Here is a 17021-nt window from a genome sequence, read left to right on the forward strand (position 1 = left end):
TATGGTAAAGTAGGCCACACATTTTGACGACGTAAAATACTCGCACATACAGTAGCAGGGACGCTCAGTAAGGATATAAAACACCATCGTTCCCCTTTTTAATTCTTGAGTTAGTTTTTCCAGTGCAATATTTATTATCCATTTGTTCTTCCAGGTGGAAGCACTAGCCATGTACCGCGTAGTGGACGTGGCCTGCGGCTCGGGCGACGCGCAGACGCTCTGCATCACCGACGACGACAACGTGTGGTCGTGGGGCGACGGCGACTACGGGAAACTAGGTATGAGTACGTAGACTTTTGTACTTTTGTGAGTATGTTTGTAGGAATTTTGATGTTTAGTGTGCACTGGGTGTTCCGTGCAAAATATTGCTGAATTCTTTTATTTTTTTCTATTAAATCTGCCATCAGTCGCCAGACTTTTATCAGATTTGTGGAGAGATCAATGACGTTCAGAGAGATCTGACCAATGTCAGAGTACCCCTTTAGGAATGCAGCACATTTGCTCTCTTGAGTCTGTGAGCCAGGTTAGATGGGTACTGTAGCAAATTAGAAGCTAGTGCGTTGGGATGATTTGCTAATTGTACTTCATTTTTTTAGACGGTCGAATGGCGTAGTGGTTAGTGGCCCTGACTGCTATGCCGAAGGTCCCGGGTTCGATTCCCGGCTGGGGCAGATATTTGTTTAAAGACAGATATTTGTACTCGGGTCTTGGGTGTTGATATTTATATTTAGTATCTATCTATCTATGTATTTGTGTAGATATATCAGCTGTCCGACACCCATAACACAGGTTCTGCCTAGCTTGGGGTCGGATGGCCGTGTGTGAGATGTCCCCACATATTTATGTTGCTGAATTAGATGTGGAAATAAGACCACTTGTATCTATCAGTATTAAATACAAAAGGCAAAATAAAATGCGGCACCCTGATATGGGCAGTTGCAATGTTGCGTATAATTATCATCAGCGCTATGTACTTTACATAGTGAATTTATTAGGACTCATTTGACAGTTATCAAACACGTTTGTGTCTAGAGACGGTAAGAAGATTAACATCCTCACCAACGAGCCACGTTGTAATCAACCCCCTCTACCCCTCAGGTCGCGGCGGCTCCGAAGGTTGCAAGCTGCCCATGCGCATCGAGTGCCTGAAGGGCATGCGCGTGGTGAAGGTGGAGTGCGGCTCGCAGTTCTCCGTCGCGCTGTGCCAGTGCGGCAGCGTCTATACCTGGTGAGATACTGTTGTTGTTGTTGTCCTAAGGTACCTTGGTGGTACAGAGGGCCTTCGCGAGAGTGCGCTACGCCGTCCTGTCCTCAGCTACTGCTATGGCATCCGTCACTGATACTGTAGAGTGTTATGAAAAAGTATTTCAGGTTTTTGGCAACCCTAAATCGATGTTTTGACTTTAAGTGTGCCATTTGGTGGAATACTATTTGGTGGTGTACAACTGCAGCAGAATACGTGTCACAACACAACGTCACTATGTCTATGTATCTCTATGGGATCAAGATGTAGCTCGACTATACATGCGGCTCCGAGGGCTGCAAGCTGCCCATGCGCATCGACTGCCTGAAGGGCATGCGCGTGGTGAAGGTGGAGTGCGGCTCGCAGTTCTCCGTCGCGCTGTGCCAGTGCGGCAGCGTCTATACCTGGTGAGATACTGTTGTTGTTGTTGTCCTAAGGTACCCTGGTGGTACAGAGGGCCTTCGCCAGAGTGTTCCACGCCGTCCTGTACTCAGCTACCGCTATGGCCTCCGTCACTGATACTGTAATGTTATAAAACAGTATTTCAGGTTTTTGGCAACCCTAAATCGATGTTTAGACTTTAAGTGTGCCATTTGGTGGTGTACGACTGCAGCAGAAGACGTGTCACAACGTCACTACTGGTGTCTATGTATCTTTATGGGATCTATACATGCGGATAGGAAGGCTGCAAGCTGCCCATGCGCATCGACTGTCTGAAGGGCATGCGCGTGGTGAAGGTGGAGTGCGGCTCGCAGTTCTCCGTCGCGCTGTGCCAGTGCGGCAGCGTCTATACCTGGTGAGATACTGTGGAATGTTATTAAAAAGTGTTACCCTAAAGCTGCGTACAGACCGCCCCAAAGAACGCCCAACGATGGATATTTATCTTACATAATACGGGGCAGATTGCAGCAACGAAGCTCAACGAAACCCGTTCGTTGGCGTTCATTTGGCCGGTCTGTACGCAGCTTAAATCGATGTTTGGACTTTAAGTGTGCTACATATTTGGTGGAATACTATTAGATGGTGTAGGTACGACTGCAGCAGAAGACGTGTCACAACGTCACTACTGGTTTCTATGTATCTCTATGGGATCTAGATGTAGCTCGACTATACATGCGGGTTAGAGGGCTGCAAGCTGCCCATGCGCATCGACTGCCTGAAGGGCATGCGCGTGGTGAAGGTGGAGTGCGGCTCGCAGTTCTCCGTCGCGCTGTGCCAGTGCGGCAGCGTCTATACCTGGTGCGATACTGTGGAATGTTATAAAAAATGATTTGAGGGTTTTGGCAACCCTAAATTGAAGTTTGGACTTTTAGGGTTGTCAAAAATAAAATCACTTTTATGATAAGGATGTTATAAGTTTAACGTGTGTGTGGTAGCGTACCTCTCAAATGGGTGGTAGATAATGTAACCCCGAGCTTTCTTTTATCAAAATAGTCGTAGCCGTTCAAAAGTTATGCGATTTTTAGTTTTGAATATCGGTTGTTTTTAACGTTTGTTAGGTTAAGTTGTGTTTTAATAACTCCAAATTGAACTTGTTGCCTTTAAAATCACCCCCAGTGTGCATTTATCTCAGTCTGTGTATGTAACACTTATGTCTTCTGCAGGGGTAAAGGCGACTACCACCGGCTGGGGCACGGCAGCTACGAGCACGTGCGGCGCCCCATGCGCGTCACCGGCATGCAGGGGAAGCCCATCGTCGCCATCGCCACAGGTAACACTCACAATATACTTGGAACTAAACCGGAAAATAAGTTGGCAAGACTTGGAGAACCGTTTGGCCGGGACCGGTCGTTGTTAAAAACTTTTTTTTTATGTTATCAGCCTGATCGTCATGGAAATCATACCCTCATCCTTCTTTATGCCACATGTAACACTTTCAATATTCATGATGGTTTTTCTTGAAATGCACCCTGTATAAAGCTGTGTAGGACCAGGAAAATAACTTGGTATAAGATCATAAAGGAAAACTTTTGGCCGGAACATGTGACTGTCAGCCACACTATACAGTGTCAAGTAAATCCTGCCCTCATACCACCTCTATGTATTCCCCAGGAAGCCTACACTGCGTGGCGTGCACGGAAGGTGGCGAGGTGTACACGTGGGGCGATAATGATGAGGGACAGCTTGGTGACGGCACCACGCTCGCCGCGCAGCGCCCCCGCCTGCTTGTAGCATTACAGGTGGGAACCTTCAGTTAATGTACAAATCATCTTCATGTCCATTATAACAAACATTGTAAGTTGTGGCCAAAGCTCAACATACCTGGCGACAGCCCCAGACTCCTCGGACGAGTAGCGGGAATGAAGAAGTTGAGACTCTCGACAGACTAGTCACGGAATATCAGCTGTTCCTTATGTATACGTCTTGCATATTCTGGCTTGGGATACCTTCACCACGGTGACAAAACCCTAGTCTATCTCTGGTGTTTGTCACCTACATGATACAAAGAAGATAGTCACATATTTTTTTTATTGTGTTTAGTAGATCAAATACATAATGCTTCATACGATTACAGGGTAAACGGGTGATAAAGGTGGCCTGCGGCAGCGCGCACACCGTGGCTCTGTGCATCGAGGCGCCGCGCGCGCCCCGCCCCCCGCCCGCGCCCCCGCTCGAGTGCCACCTGCTGCAGGAGGCGCCGCAGCCCGCCTACTGCAACCGTCTGGTGAGTCACGTCTCGTACTACTGAAGGGTCCCTGATAGTACAAACATGAGAAGATGAAATCGTCCACAATATTGCCACTCCAGAGATAGGAGCAATTTTAGGACATCAACGTCGCTTATACATATCACTATACGAGGTGGCGATATAGCATGCGCTCTTGTGGCGTCGAAGCGTTGAAAACGAGCTGCGAGCCGCTGGAGTTAGCTGGAGCGAGGCCAAAAGTTGGATAGGTGGAGGTGGCGGACGTTAGTGGACTCCCTCTGCACCTCTGGGGTGCCATAGGATTGCAACTACAAAAACTCTACGAGGTTCGAGTTGAGAACGTCAAGATAAGTAGAGTTTGAGTATGGAACACAGCACTGTGATTGGCTGATCTATCGTTGAGAAGGTCTTAAGTTCATGCTTAGGTAGATTTATTCAAATGTGAAACTGAGCCTCAATCTATGTCGTATTCCGCCACGTACTCAACACGATGTTTCCTGGCAGGTGCTTCTCCACCACTTCTCGGAGCTGGTGGCGCCGACGCTGCCGCTGCTGTCGCTGGACGGGCCGCTCGACGAGCTGCGGAACCTCATGTTCTACAACATCAAGGAGACCATCTTTAGAAAAGTATGTCATTACATTTATTTCTGCTTCTGATCACGGATTTTGTAACTCTGAAATTATTAGGATTTGTGAACAGGCAAGCGTAGCGTGAAGCACCCTCCGGCCTTCTGGTCCGACAATATTAGACAAGTAGCCGGTATTGGCTGAATGAGGAGGAGTTAGGACAGAATCTTTGTGGCACTCCTTGGGGAAGTCCGATCATACAAAAAATATATACTTTTATAACGGTGCAATTTTTTTATTCAAACGATTTATTACTACAAAATGTATTTAATCTAACTTTTCCTTCCTAGGCAATAATGTCAACAATGGTCCGCGAGCGCCAGCACGGCCCCGTCGTGGAACTGTCCCGCGTGGCGGCGCGGCGCGCGCGGCGGGGCGGCGCGGGGCTGGCGGGGGCGGGCGGCATGCGCTCCGTGTTCGGCCAGATGGTGGCGCGCCTGCCGCACCTCACGCCCGACGCGCTGCTGCTGCCTAGCCGCGTGTGGAAGGTCAAGCTGGCTGGTGGGTAGAGTTGATGGGTTTGTGGGTGGACTGATTTTGAGCGCATTTTTCGAACGCACACAAGTGACTTTTGTTTAAATGATGATGTTGGTGCGTTTCATCACTTTTGATAATTCCTGAGAGAATGTTACTTTTATGTGTCAACGTCGTATGAAAGTAACTGTCAGCTATCAATAGATACAGTAGTATTGAAGTCCCGAGCGCCAGCACGGCCCTGTCGTCGAACTATCCCGAGTAGCAGCGTTGTTGGGTTTGTGGGTAGACTGATTTTGCGCACATTCTACGAACGACACAAGTTTGGAAGTTTGCCTTTTGTTTATATGTTTTGGTGGCAAAATTCTACTTTTTATGTATCAAAGTCGTATGATAGTAGCTGTCAGCTATCAATAGGTATAGTTTTGAAGACCCGAGCGCCAGCACGGCCCTGTCGTGGAACTGTCCCGCGTGGCGGCGCGGCGCGGGGCTGGCGGGGGCGGGCGGCATGCGCTCCGTGTTCGGCCAGATGGTGGCGCGCCTGCCGCACCTCACGCCCGACGCGCTGCTGCTGCCCAGCCGCGTGTGGAAGGTCAAGCTGGCCGGTGGGTTTACTTGTTGGGTAGACTGCTTTTGAGCGCATTTTTCGACCGCAACGAGTTTCTTTTTACGTTTCTTTTGGTAACTTTCATCACTTTTGAAAAATCCTGACAGAATGCTAATTTTTAAGTGTCAAAGTCGTATGATAGTAACTGTCAGCTATCAATAGAAAATTCCTGACAGAATGCTACTTTTTCTGTGTCAAAGTCGTGGGATAGTAACTGTCAGCTATCAATAGAAAATTCCTGACAGAATGCTACTTATTATGTGTCAAAGTCGTATGATAGTAGGTAACTGTCAGCTATCAATACATATAGTATAAAGTACCGAGCGCCAGAACGGCCCTGTCGTGGAACTATCCCGCGTGGCGGCGCGGCGCGCGCCGCGGGGCGGCGCGGGGCTGGCGGGGGCGGGCGGCATGCGCTCCGTGTTCGGCCAGATGGTGGCGCGCCTGCCGCACCTCACGCCCGACGCGCTGCTGCTGCCCAGCCGCGTGTGGAAGGTCAAGCTGGCTGGTGGGTTGAGTTGTTGGATTTTTGGGTAGGACTGATTTTGAGGGCATTCTACGAACGACACAAGTGCCTTTTTTGTTTATATACGTGTTAGTGACTTTCATCACTTTTGAAAATTCTTGACGGAATGCTACTTTTTAACCGACTTCGAAAAAAGGAGGAGGTTCTCAATTCGTCTGTATGTTTTTTTTTAAATGTATGTTCACCGATTATTCCGCCATTTTTATGTCACAAAGTCGTATGATAGCACGGGTAGTGGAACTATCCCGCGTGGCGGCGCGGCGCGCGCGGCGGGGCGGCGCGGGGCTGGCGGGGGCGGGCGGCATGCGCTCCGTGTTCGGCCAGATGGTGGCGCGCCTGCCGCACCTCACGCCCGACGCGCTGCTGCTGCCCAGCCGCGTGTGGAAGGTTAAATTGGCCGGTGGGTTGAGTTGTTGGGTTTCTGGTCAAATTACTTGGACCACATTCTACGGATGCGGCGATTGCCTCACCTCTTTATGTCTCTTTTGTACCTTTCATCACTTTAAAAAATGCGTTTTTGGATTGTAAAAAATCTGCGTATCTACCAAAGATAGGTCGTGTTGTTCCTATGTGTCTACAGGGTGTTACAAAAAGGGTATACTAGGCCGAAACCTACGTGTGCAGCATGTTATATCTAAATGAATTTTCGGGATTAGATATAACATGCTGCACACGTAGGTTTCTGCTTAGTATACCCTTTTTGCAACACCCTGTATAATAAACAATTTCCTCACCTCAACCCCGTCTGTTCTCAGGTGAGAGCGTGGACGACTGCGGCGGCGGCTATAGCGAAAGCATTGCCGAAATGTGTGAGGAACTACAGAACGGCTCGCTACCCCTACTGCTGGCGACCCCCAACGGACGCGGCGACGCCGGCGCTTCCAGAGACACCTTCCTACTGAACCCCACTGCCAACTCGCCGCTGCATTTGAACTGCTTCCGGTTCCTAGGTGAGTGGTTTGAAATATCATGGTCATGTAGAAATATGCATCCAGATCCAAAAGACGTGGCTTGCCAAGATTTCGTCGAATAGTCCTAGCTATAGGGCTGCAGAATTTAGTCCTGGGCATAGATATAGTAGGTATGAGATGTGTGAGGAACTACAGAACGGCTCGCTACCCCTACTCCTGGCCACGCCCAACGGACGCGGCGACGCTGGTGCTTCCAGAGACATCTTCCTACTGAACCCTACTGCTAACTCGCCGCTGCATCTCAACTGCTTCAGGTTCTTAGGTGAGTGGTTAAGGATATCATGACCATGTAGATTGTTCGAGCCATTTTGGAAAGGTGCGTCTACTAGATCCATAAGAGAAGAGGGATGCCTTGCTAATCAATCGGATAGAGCTTAATAGATGGCAGGTGGTATGAGATGTGTGAGGAACTACAGAACGGCTCGTTACCCCTACTCCTTGCCACGCCCAACGGACGCGGCGACGCTGGAGCTTCCAGAGATACCTTCCTGCTACACCCCACTGCCAACTCGCCGCTGCATCTCAACTGCTTCAGGTTCTTAGGTGAGGTGTTTGGAATGTCATGACCTTGTAGAAGGATGCGTCCAGATCCAGAAGGCGTGGCTTGCCGAGCGTTCGTCGGATAGTCCTATTAGTCAGAATTTAGTCCTGGGCATAGATAGCTGGAGGTATGAAATGTGTGAAGAACTACAGAACGGCTCGCTGCCCCTACTCCTGGCCACGCCCAACGGACGCGGCGACGCTGGCGCTTCCCGGGACACCTTCCTACTGAACCCTACTGCTAACTCGCAGCTGCATTTGAACTGCTTCAGGTTCTTAGGTGAGTGGTCTGGAATATTATAATTTATAACCACGTAGTCCATGTATCGATGCAGAAGAAGCATAGATTGCCAAGAATTAAATAAAAAGCCGCTTCGCCTGAGTGACTCGGCTTCCTTTAGTGGGTACGTTGCTATAGATATGACGCAAAATATCTGGACGCAACTGAAGTGATACCTGGTTGTGGAAGAACTACACAACGGCTGGCTACTGGCTACCCCACATTGCTAGACCCTTATTTGTCAACCGGCCATGGTTTATAATTTAGCTATAAGTCAACCTGATAGTTAGGTACCTATGATGATCAATAAAAAGCATAACTACAACATAACATTAACTCACATTCTTCCCCACAGGTGTCCTCATGGGTATAGCGATCCGCACGGGCTCCCCGCTGTCGCTGTCGCTAGCGGAGGGCGTGTGGCGGCAGGCGGCGGGGCAGGCGCTGCGCCCGCAGGACCTGGCCGAGGTCGACAAGGACTTCCTGCCCGCGCTGCTGTGTATTAGAGACATGACGCCCACTAATAAGGTGAGTATTTTTATGATGTGAGGTGAGGGTGGGACGCAGGGTGCGTCAAAATCGAGTGATGTCATTGGTGCGTGCTGTTTCGCTCGGTCGCTATTGGTTGCGGCGTAGAGGTATTTTGGATGCTCTCTTAGGGCCCATGACCTCAGTCGCGACACGATTTTTAAGTGCGTGACCATTTAAATTCCGCAACTGTGCAAGCGCGCGCAGGCCCTTATCTATGGTTTCATTTGAGTCTTCTTACCTGATCCTGATACTAACTGTAACATTATGTCTTACAACAGGAGTTGCAGAACCTGGACCTCCCGTTCTCGATCCCGTCGGCGGCTGGGCACGAGGTGCCGCTGTCCACGCGGCACAAGCGCGTCACGCCCGAGAACAAGGACGAGTACCTGCGCCTCGCGCTGCACTACCGGTCAGTACTGTAGTATGATACAACCTGTACAAGAAACATGGGAATAAAATAATGATATAAAAAAGGCTACATAAAAAAAATATGAAGAAGGCGGCCGTCCGAACTCCTCCATACTCCCACTGATGTAACGAGCTCCATTTTTATTTTGTTTCTTTATCTGCACTTGTTATATGATGCTGTACTAGGACGGTGTCAATGTAGCCGACAAACAAAAGAGTAACTTGTAATGATGATAAAGTACATGAGAAAGCCTTATCACCTGTTTCTTATAAACGTTCGGCGTAATCTAGACATTCAACGACTGCCGCTAATCTGACTTACCATTCGAAGTAACTAAGTGACAACTTTGTCCCAACTTCCGCAGGCTACACGAGTTCGACGAGCAAGCGCTGGCGGTGCGCGACGGGCTGTCGCGCGTGGTGCCGGCGCCGCTGCTGGCGCTGTTCACCGCCGCCGAGCTGGAGACCATGGTGTGCGGCTCCCCGGACATCCCTATCCACGCCCTGCGCGCCTCCGCCTCCTACAAAGGTACCTATCTACCTGTAGGTCTGCTACCCCCAGAGGGTCTAGTCTTAACGTTTTCTCGCATACAAAGTGGTGCCTCTAGCGGAAACTATCATGCAACTTTTGACAGATAATGTATGCACATGACAGAAGTAACTTTTATTGTTTTAATAAATTGCAAAACCTGTACTAAACGTACAGGCGCTACAATGTTTACGCTGTACCCTTATTCATCTTACTCTGCGTACACACCGGCCCAACGAAGGCCAACGAACGGGTAACGTTGGCCTTCGTCGCTTCAATCCGCCCTGTATTATGAATGATAAATATCCATCGTTGGGATAACCGTTGGCGTTCGTTGGGCGTTCGTTGGCCCGGTGTGTACGCAGCTTTAGCGTGTCGGTGACAATCACTAAAGCTGGTCGATCACCGTGGTGGCAGTCAATCGCTGAGTATCACGATGCCCCGCCGGACCTGTATAAGGTAGTGGTACGAATCCTGTGTATCCTTATGACTGCCTACTAGCTCTGTTTCTTACCTGATAATTATGAGCTAATTAATCCATTGTCTACTTCCAGGTATAGAGCCGACGGCGCCGCTGGTGCAGTGGTTCTGGGAGGTGATGGAGGAGCTGTCGGGCGCCGAGCGCGCGCTGTTCCTGCGCTTCGTGTGGGGCCGCACGAGGCTGCCGCGCGCGCCGCAGGACCCGCGCCAGAGGGACTTTGTGCTGCAGGTTACTAGTTTATTCAACAAATTTATCAGCGAATTATGTTCCGTGGCATCTTCATCTTCCAAGGAGCGCGTAAATTCTCTGACATTAACCTTTTAACCTTTGTGATCCAACACAAGCGGCTAGGTACCTTTAGGGTCGTCCTGATCGTCCTAGGCCCGCCAGCTATTACTTACATTATTACACTTATAACTGGCTAAAAATTGTGTAACAATGCAAGTTTATCAAAAGGAAAGGAAGGACAAGGAAATACTTTAGAACCCTGTATGAGTCTATATTTTTATGTCCAGGTGCTGGATAAATACCACCCGCCGGACAACTTCTTGCCGGAGAGCTACACGTGTTTCTTCCTGCTCAAGATGCCGCGCTACTCCAGCAAAGCCGTGCTTAGAGAGAAACTCAGGTAATGTCTCAAATTATCCCATTTGAACCTTGCACATATAGAAATCTAGTAATGTTTGCGATGATCGGTAAGGAAACTGTCAACGACCATTCATAAAGGTGGGTACTGATCAACGTTACGGACTGTAATGTAACATTTCCAGCGAGCATGTTACGCAACGCTGTGTTCTAAAATCGGCTTGTTGCTCGCTTGTTTCCCCGTAACACTATGTACTGACTGAACGAATACTCGCTGTGTAACATGTCACACCTGTTACACCCACCTTTATGATGACGAAAAGTTACCAAACTTCTAAATCAACTTATAATATTTCATCATTAGCTTCGGAATGGCTATAATATACATTGGCAACCTTAAAATAATCATATGTTTATTACCAGATACGCGATCCACTTCTGCAAGAGCATAGACACGGACGAGTACGCTCGCGTGGCGCTGAGCGCGGCCGAGCGAGCGTCCAGCGAGGAGTCGGACTCGGACGCCGACGCCACGCCGCTGGGCCCGCCGCCCGCCTTCCCCTTCCCCCGGTAGAAGACGCCCTGTTGCGTAGCAACCCTGCAGGCCCGGGTGAAACGAGTGGCTGGCTGGTAGAACTGTCAATACACGCGATAATGAGATCCAAAAGTAAGATTTGTGACGTTACAAGTTTAGGGCGCGATTATGCAACAATATGGAGATGGCGGACAGATGCTGTCACTCTATGTTCCTTGATAACGCTGTAACTTACTCTTCTCGTAGCTCTGTATAAAGTCCTTCCTTCCTACTCCTACTTATGTAACTGCTGCCATTTTCATGTTGTTTCGTTATCCGCGCGCGTTATTGAAAATTAACGGCTCACGCTAAGCATTTCGTGTCATAGCCCGAGGCATGATGATGAATATGGTATAAATAAATAAACAGCTAATCCTTGGCATGAGGGTCTAATTTTTGGAGTTATGGTTAATGTATAAAGACGCTTACACTCAGTATAGGTATATTATATTTTACCAACAACGCCACTCCATGATAGTGAAATTGGCGATAAAGTATTTTAAATTAATATAAAGTGACGCAATAAATCTATACTCTTTACTAGTAATATTTTAAACACGACAACTGCGCAGTGTCGTAGCTGTAAAATTAGACAGGCTAGACGCTTATTCCCGCGCCATGTAGCATCCCATCCGTAGTGTAGATGTTCATTTGTTTGGCCAGGCTAGTGCCTTAGGCTCGATTGTTTAGGCAATCACGAGTATACAACGATTAGGTATGTACACTGCCGACATTCCAATAATGTATTAACAGTAGGATGTTAAAGATTTATACACCATGCTGGAGTTATGTAGTGTTGGATAATTGTTATATTGGGTCGGAGCTTGAAATAACTGTGATTATTACGAGGCTATGGAATTATCTACATATTGCCTTCGCTTTAGATAGACTTTTTAAAGAAAGGTGCATTTTACTAAGAACAAAATATGAAGAAGCTAGTCATTGAATGTTGATTATGGGATATGTATGATATTAAAATTCATGTATTCACTAGGTTGTATTGTTTTATGATTATGAAAGCGATTAATAGATTTTGATGTTACAATTAGGTATTCACTAAATGTTAGATCTCATTGCTGCAGCTCTGTAGGTGCTAATGCTTCATATTATTTATAATTAAATTTTATACTGAGAGCCATAATATTGCACAAAATACCATATGGCATAGTAGCTTCTACACCCTATTGGAAAACTATTTTGGACAGTGCTCCTCTTCACCCTACTCTCTACACTACAGTATAGCTCAACCCTGAGTATATTATTCCAAAGAGTATTTTGACCACAAATTGCAAAATGTATTTTTCAAGACTGCCTCTATGATCAGATCTGATACAAATATTGTAAGCTATATTTTTAATGATTTGTCCATTTTAAAATTAAGAACCTATTTATTTCTGTATACCTGTATTCTTTTATCAATAAAAATGTTTACAAACTGAAGCTTTTTGTATTTCAATCTTGTATTCAAATATAAATAAAAGATATGTATGCTGATGTAATTATATTGCTAAATCATCAAGTAACTGTACAAATTAAGATTTTCAGACAAATATGGTGCTAGAACAAGTTCAACTTAACTAAAGGTATATTTTACTTCTTGGATTTGGGCTTCAGGACATTGTATAGGATGACCACTCCAAAGAATGCATATGTTGCCTTGGCTACCTGAAAATATAGTAAAAACAGTATATTACTAAATAATCTTGACATAAATAATTTCCAAACTAAGTAGGTATTCATCATATCCGAAGTATGTGAAGCTGTATGCAGCGTGAAAACCAATAAACATGTGTGGGTGGCAGATGTGGTACATAAATTGTAAATATTCTATATATTGGTTATACTGATAGATTAACCATCATCAGATAGTTCCCGGATCTTCGATCAGTAGTATTCATCTTCACATAACCTTCAAAACTGTGCATAATAGCGACTTACATTTGCTCGTCCTCTGTTGGTCACACTGTTGAAGTGCTTCGCCAGACCCTTCAGCTGGGCCTCTGCCGCGGCATCTGCAGCACTGTCTCCGGCCATTCTGTAAATGCGTAGATGAGAAAATGTATTTCAGGACTTTGTCAGTATTTAATGGTCTGAAATTGTGAACATGACTTTATCTAACGAAATAGATATGCGGGAGGTTTGCACTTATTCCACCAAAACGTTTAGGGAACTAGCAATTAATTACCTGGAGAATTTAACTTATGTAATAGGCAAATCGACTCCACAGCAACACCAAATTTAATAGTCGAATGGAATGACAGATGCTAGGTGACAGGTGACAGTGACAGTTCATTTTGATGCAATGACACTGACAGTAAAGATTAATGTACTCTGTGATATCTTCTAGTAGAGTGAGTTCATTATTCTGAGTCCTAAGCACCCGATATCTTCATGGTGTCTCATACAAACATCATACAAATTAGACGCAGACAATTATTCAGATTTGTTATCCTAGGAACACCCTTGGGGGATGGGAATCATATAACCGATTTGCTTCCGTTCCCTACACTCCGCATCTCCTTCCACCTCCTACCCTCCAACTCCAACCCTACCTACAGTCCAACTATAAAGTCCTGATACCCCATTTACACTCTCGCACGAGTGGCGAGGCGAGCGACAAGGCGAGGGGCGAGGCGCGAGTGTGAACAGACGCTCGTGGCTCGCCTCCTCGCTCGCCTCGCCACTCGCAGCGCTCGCGTCCGGAGCGGTTTTTGGGGCACGAGTCAAAGGAGCTCGCGTCGAGCTCGCGTCGCACGCGAGCGGGTGTTTACACTCTCGCGTCCGCTTCATTCTGGCTTCTACATCGTGCCGCGCAGGTTGTGTTCGTCGTCGTATAATTATAACGTAGTGTTTTTTCCTCAGTTGTATAATGGATTGGTCGCAAGACGAAACATTTAATTTCATATAAGTAAATATTTCAATAAAATAATAATAATAAAAAAACACTAAAACGTAAGAAATAAAAGCAGTACTTACCTGCTTAGATATATTAGTACTGTCACATAGAATAGGTCTAAACCATGTCTAAACCTTAAATTATTTCTTACGTTTTAGTGGTTTTTTGAAGTCGTTTTTTTTATCATTATTTTATTTTATTACTTATTTATACTTAGTTTATTTGCAATAATTGACAATCAAAATTAAGAAGCAAATGATACCTATAAGTCCTACTAGTCAGTAGTAAACACGAAGTAGTGGCTATATACCTACCGTTGAGGAGTTCCCTTGACTACCTTCCGTTTCCATCATCAGATCAGCTCAAGGTCACCATCATATTTTTTTTAATGTTAAAAATATAGGTACACTTGTCCAAAATTAATAATACACATGCAGATCTTCACACCCAAATCATTAATAGTAAGAGCCTTAAAAAAACACTTGCATTTTGCACCTTTTTCGAAAGAAATAGGATTCAATATCATGTGTCACATAATCGAAAACAACCGTACTGTCAAAGATTTCTATGCGCATTATCAATTTTGGAGCACTGTAAGTACCTATGTACTTTCTAAATTTCATTAACTACAATCGGTTAATAGGTACCCAAAATGGAAATTTAAGTTAGTTTTTAACCCTTTACCCACCCTTGGAGGTGGAATCAAAATTTGAAAAAAATGGGACCACATGGGATCTCAACCCAATACATAAAAAAAAAAATTTTCAAAATCGGTCCATAAACGGCGAAGTAATCGGTGATAATACATAAATTCTTTATTGTTGCGGCTAAAACTTCGACGTCTTCCATCGTTGCTAGCTCAAAGTGAAACACGCACACACGCGTCACACGCGAGTGGGTGTTTACATTCGCGCCTCCGCACGAGTGACGAGGCGAGCGAGGAGGCGAGGGCTGAGGCGAGAGTGTAAATGGGGTATGACATTAAAGAGTGCGATTTTGCAATGACTTTTAAACATTATCAGTTATTTACTTACATAACTATAGTACATTTAAAAAATAATATACCGTTTGGCCATGGCTTTTTAACGGATTTGTCCTTTAATAAATAAAATACGTAGTTACTTACATCGATTAAATACGAAGGATCCACTTCCGTTTTCAGGACTTTATAGTTAGTTTTACTGTACGTTATCATATCGTATTTTTATTCATTAAGGCATTATCTCACCTTTATGTTTTTATGTTAATTTGCAGTTTTTCTTCGTTTAATTTTCATTCTCAACAGTGTGTTTCTTTTTTGGTTTAAAAATATTGTAAACAATTATAATAGCAAAAACAGCATAAGTAAGTTTGGCTACCTGGAAAAATAAATTTAATAATTACCTACTTAGGTTAGCAGATACGATAGCGTAGCTCTGCTTATAACATGGAGGGCAAATACCTACAAAACAAACAATAAATATCTTGCGGCAAGAGTCTTGCCGGCTAGGTATATTATTATTGATTCGATATCTCTCTGCCGTTTCATATAAGTACCTACCATCGTTATTTTGGTTGGTTTGGCTAAGCCTAAAGGTGGTTTTTACAAAAAATATCATGTTTTCTCCATTTTTTCTTGAGGTTCTCTACCATCATCCATCCTCATTATCCACATACATAACACCTTGTAATAACTTCGTTGTAGTTAATGCATTTTTCAGTTAGAACTTACATTAGCTCTGCCTCTTATTGTTGTTCCATTAAAATATCTTGACAAACCTTTTAATTTTGGGTCATCTTCTAACTCGTCGCCCGCCATTAGGTTTATTTAAAATTTAACCATTTTAAAGATTTTTTTACAAAGTTTGGTATTTTGCACAGAGTAGGTACCTACATGGTATTTTGCCTTTCCTTTAACTCTACTCTTTACTCTGTGATTTTGCCTTAAGCTGCGTACAGACCGGCCCAACGACGCCCAACCGAGGCGCAACCCAACGAACTCTCCAAGGAAACGAGTAGTATCACACCGCCACCACGCCATTATTCTGAGCACCCGTACACCACAGACTATAAAAGTATTATTTACTTTGTTTTTCACTTTGACAGTTTATAATTTATAGTAATAACCTCAAAAACAAAATAAAAACATTTCATTTCATAGTTGTGATAATTTAAAAAATGAATACATTAAAATATTTTAAACCACTCCAACGACATCTGATATCCTCGATCAGATTTCCTGCGGCAGAATATTCAACACATCATATAAAGTACATGGAAATTCAGGATAGATGGAGAGAAAAAGACGGTCTTTCAAAAAGATGGAAGTTGATATACAAAAGCCCTATGGATTTAACATTAAACTACTTAACAACTTTCTTGACCGTTTCCACTGGAGCTGTAACTGCTGGAGGGGTTTATTATATTGCGAATTTCGACATGGCTGATATTGACAAACCTCTATTGCTTGGAGGTGATGTGGTCATTGCCAACACTCCCGTTGAAGCACTCATATACTTGGGAGCATACATATTTTTTCATGCATCACTTAAAATTCTATTGTCTCGATTTGTTATTCGCATGTACCAAGATGGCGACAACTACATGGCAGTGTTCAAGGGCCACATGTACAATAAAATAAAATTACATGAATTTCACTTGAAAGATTTCAAGAGATTGAACCCGCCGTGGGTGGTGTCTTGGGGAGATGGCAGATTTTCTCTCGGCAACAAGCATGCAATCATATTGGAGAACTACTTTAAAACACCAGAACATTTTAATTACTTGTTGTACAAGAAGAAAATTGATAATGATGATGATTAGATTAAGGTTAAATGAAGTCATGTAAATAAACTAAGTAGTAATAACAATAGTTTTTTGGGTCTTTTAATTACCCTCATGCCTTTATTAATATGTATCTTCTTCAAGTGCTATCTCTAGCAGAGGTTGGGAATCATCCTGCTGATTTTTTAAGGAATAGATTGTAAGGAAACCAGTGAGTACATTGGACTCTTTCCAAAACTAACACTGTGTTCCTTCTATACAGATGTAGATGTGCAATGTAAGAAATGTGTATAATGTATTTATCTATCTTTCTGTTATTGGCCAATAGAGATACACTCC

General features: G+C 44.8%; 2 protein-coding genes and 1 long non-coding RNA gene across 3 annotated transcripts in view; 2 read left to right on the forward strand and 1 right to left on the reverse strand.

Moving 5' to 3' along the window:
- Positions 1-11108, forward strand: part of LOC105398606 (probable E3 ubiquitin-protein ligase HERC2) — a 51247-nt gene extending 40139 nt beyond the window's left edge. The window contains exons 66-79 of the mRNA XM_048626012.1: positions 155-278; positions 1099-1228; positions 2848-2954; positions 3296-3423; positions 3759-3908; positions 4395-4517; positions 4808-5018; positions 6880-7074; positions 8271-8443; positions 8725-8855; positions 9220-9383; positions 9938-10092; positions 10380-10492; positions 10873-11108. Of these exons, the coding sequence (XP_048481969.1) occupies positions 155-278; positions 1099-1228; positions 2848-2954; positions 3296-3423; positions 3759-3908; positions 4395-4517; positions 4808-5018; positions 6880-7074; positions 8271-8443; positions 8725-8855; positions 9220-9383; positions 9938-10092; positions 10380-10492; positions 10873-11023 (2055 nt within the window). The 3' untranslated portion in view covers positions 11024-11108. The remainder of the gene's footprint in view (positions 1-154; positions 279-1098; positions 1229-2847; positions 2955-3295; positions 3424-3758; positions 3909-4394; positions 4518-4807; positions 5019-6879; positions 7075-8270; positions 8444-8724; positions 8856-9219; positions 9384-9937; positions 10093-10379; positions 10493-10872) is intronic.
- Positions 11109-15160: 4052 nt separating this feature from the next.
- Positions 15161-15767, reverse strand: LOC119691198. Its single transcript, XR_007267105.1, has 2 exons — positions 15631-15767; positions 15161-15277 (listed from the first exon to the last, which is right to left on the reverse strand). It is a non-coding gene; the product is annotated as an uncharacterized LOC119691198 (long non-coding RNA).
- A 233-nt stretch (positions 15768-16000) lies between these two features.
- Positions 16001-16768, forward strand: LOC105398607. The gene has a single exon (XM_011570751.3). It carries the CDS (start codon positions 16077-16079, stop codon positions 16719-16721), a length of 645 nt encoding a protein of 214 aa, XP_011569053.3. The 5' UTR covers positions 16001-16076; the 3' UTR covers positions 16722-16768.
- The last annotated feature ends 253 nt before the right edge of the window (positions 16769-17021 follow it).

This window comes from Plutella xylostella, chromosome 15, assembly GCF_932276165.1.
Source record: "Plutella xylostella chromosome 15, ilPluXylo3.1, whole genome shotgun sequence".
Lineage (NCBI taxonomy): Eukaryota > Metazoa > Arthropoda > Insecta > Lepidoptera > Plutellidae > Plutella > Plutella xylostella.

Coding starts and splice junctions, on each gene's coding strand:
- LOC105398607 (XM_011570751.3), top strand. CDS start 16,077: ATGAATACATTAAAATATTTTAAACCACTCCAACGACATCTGATATCC.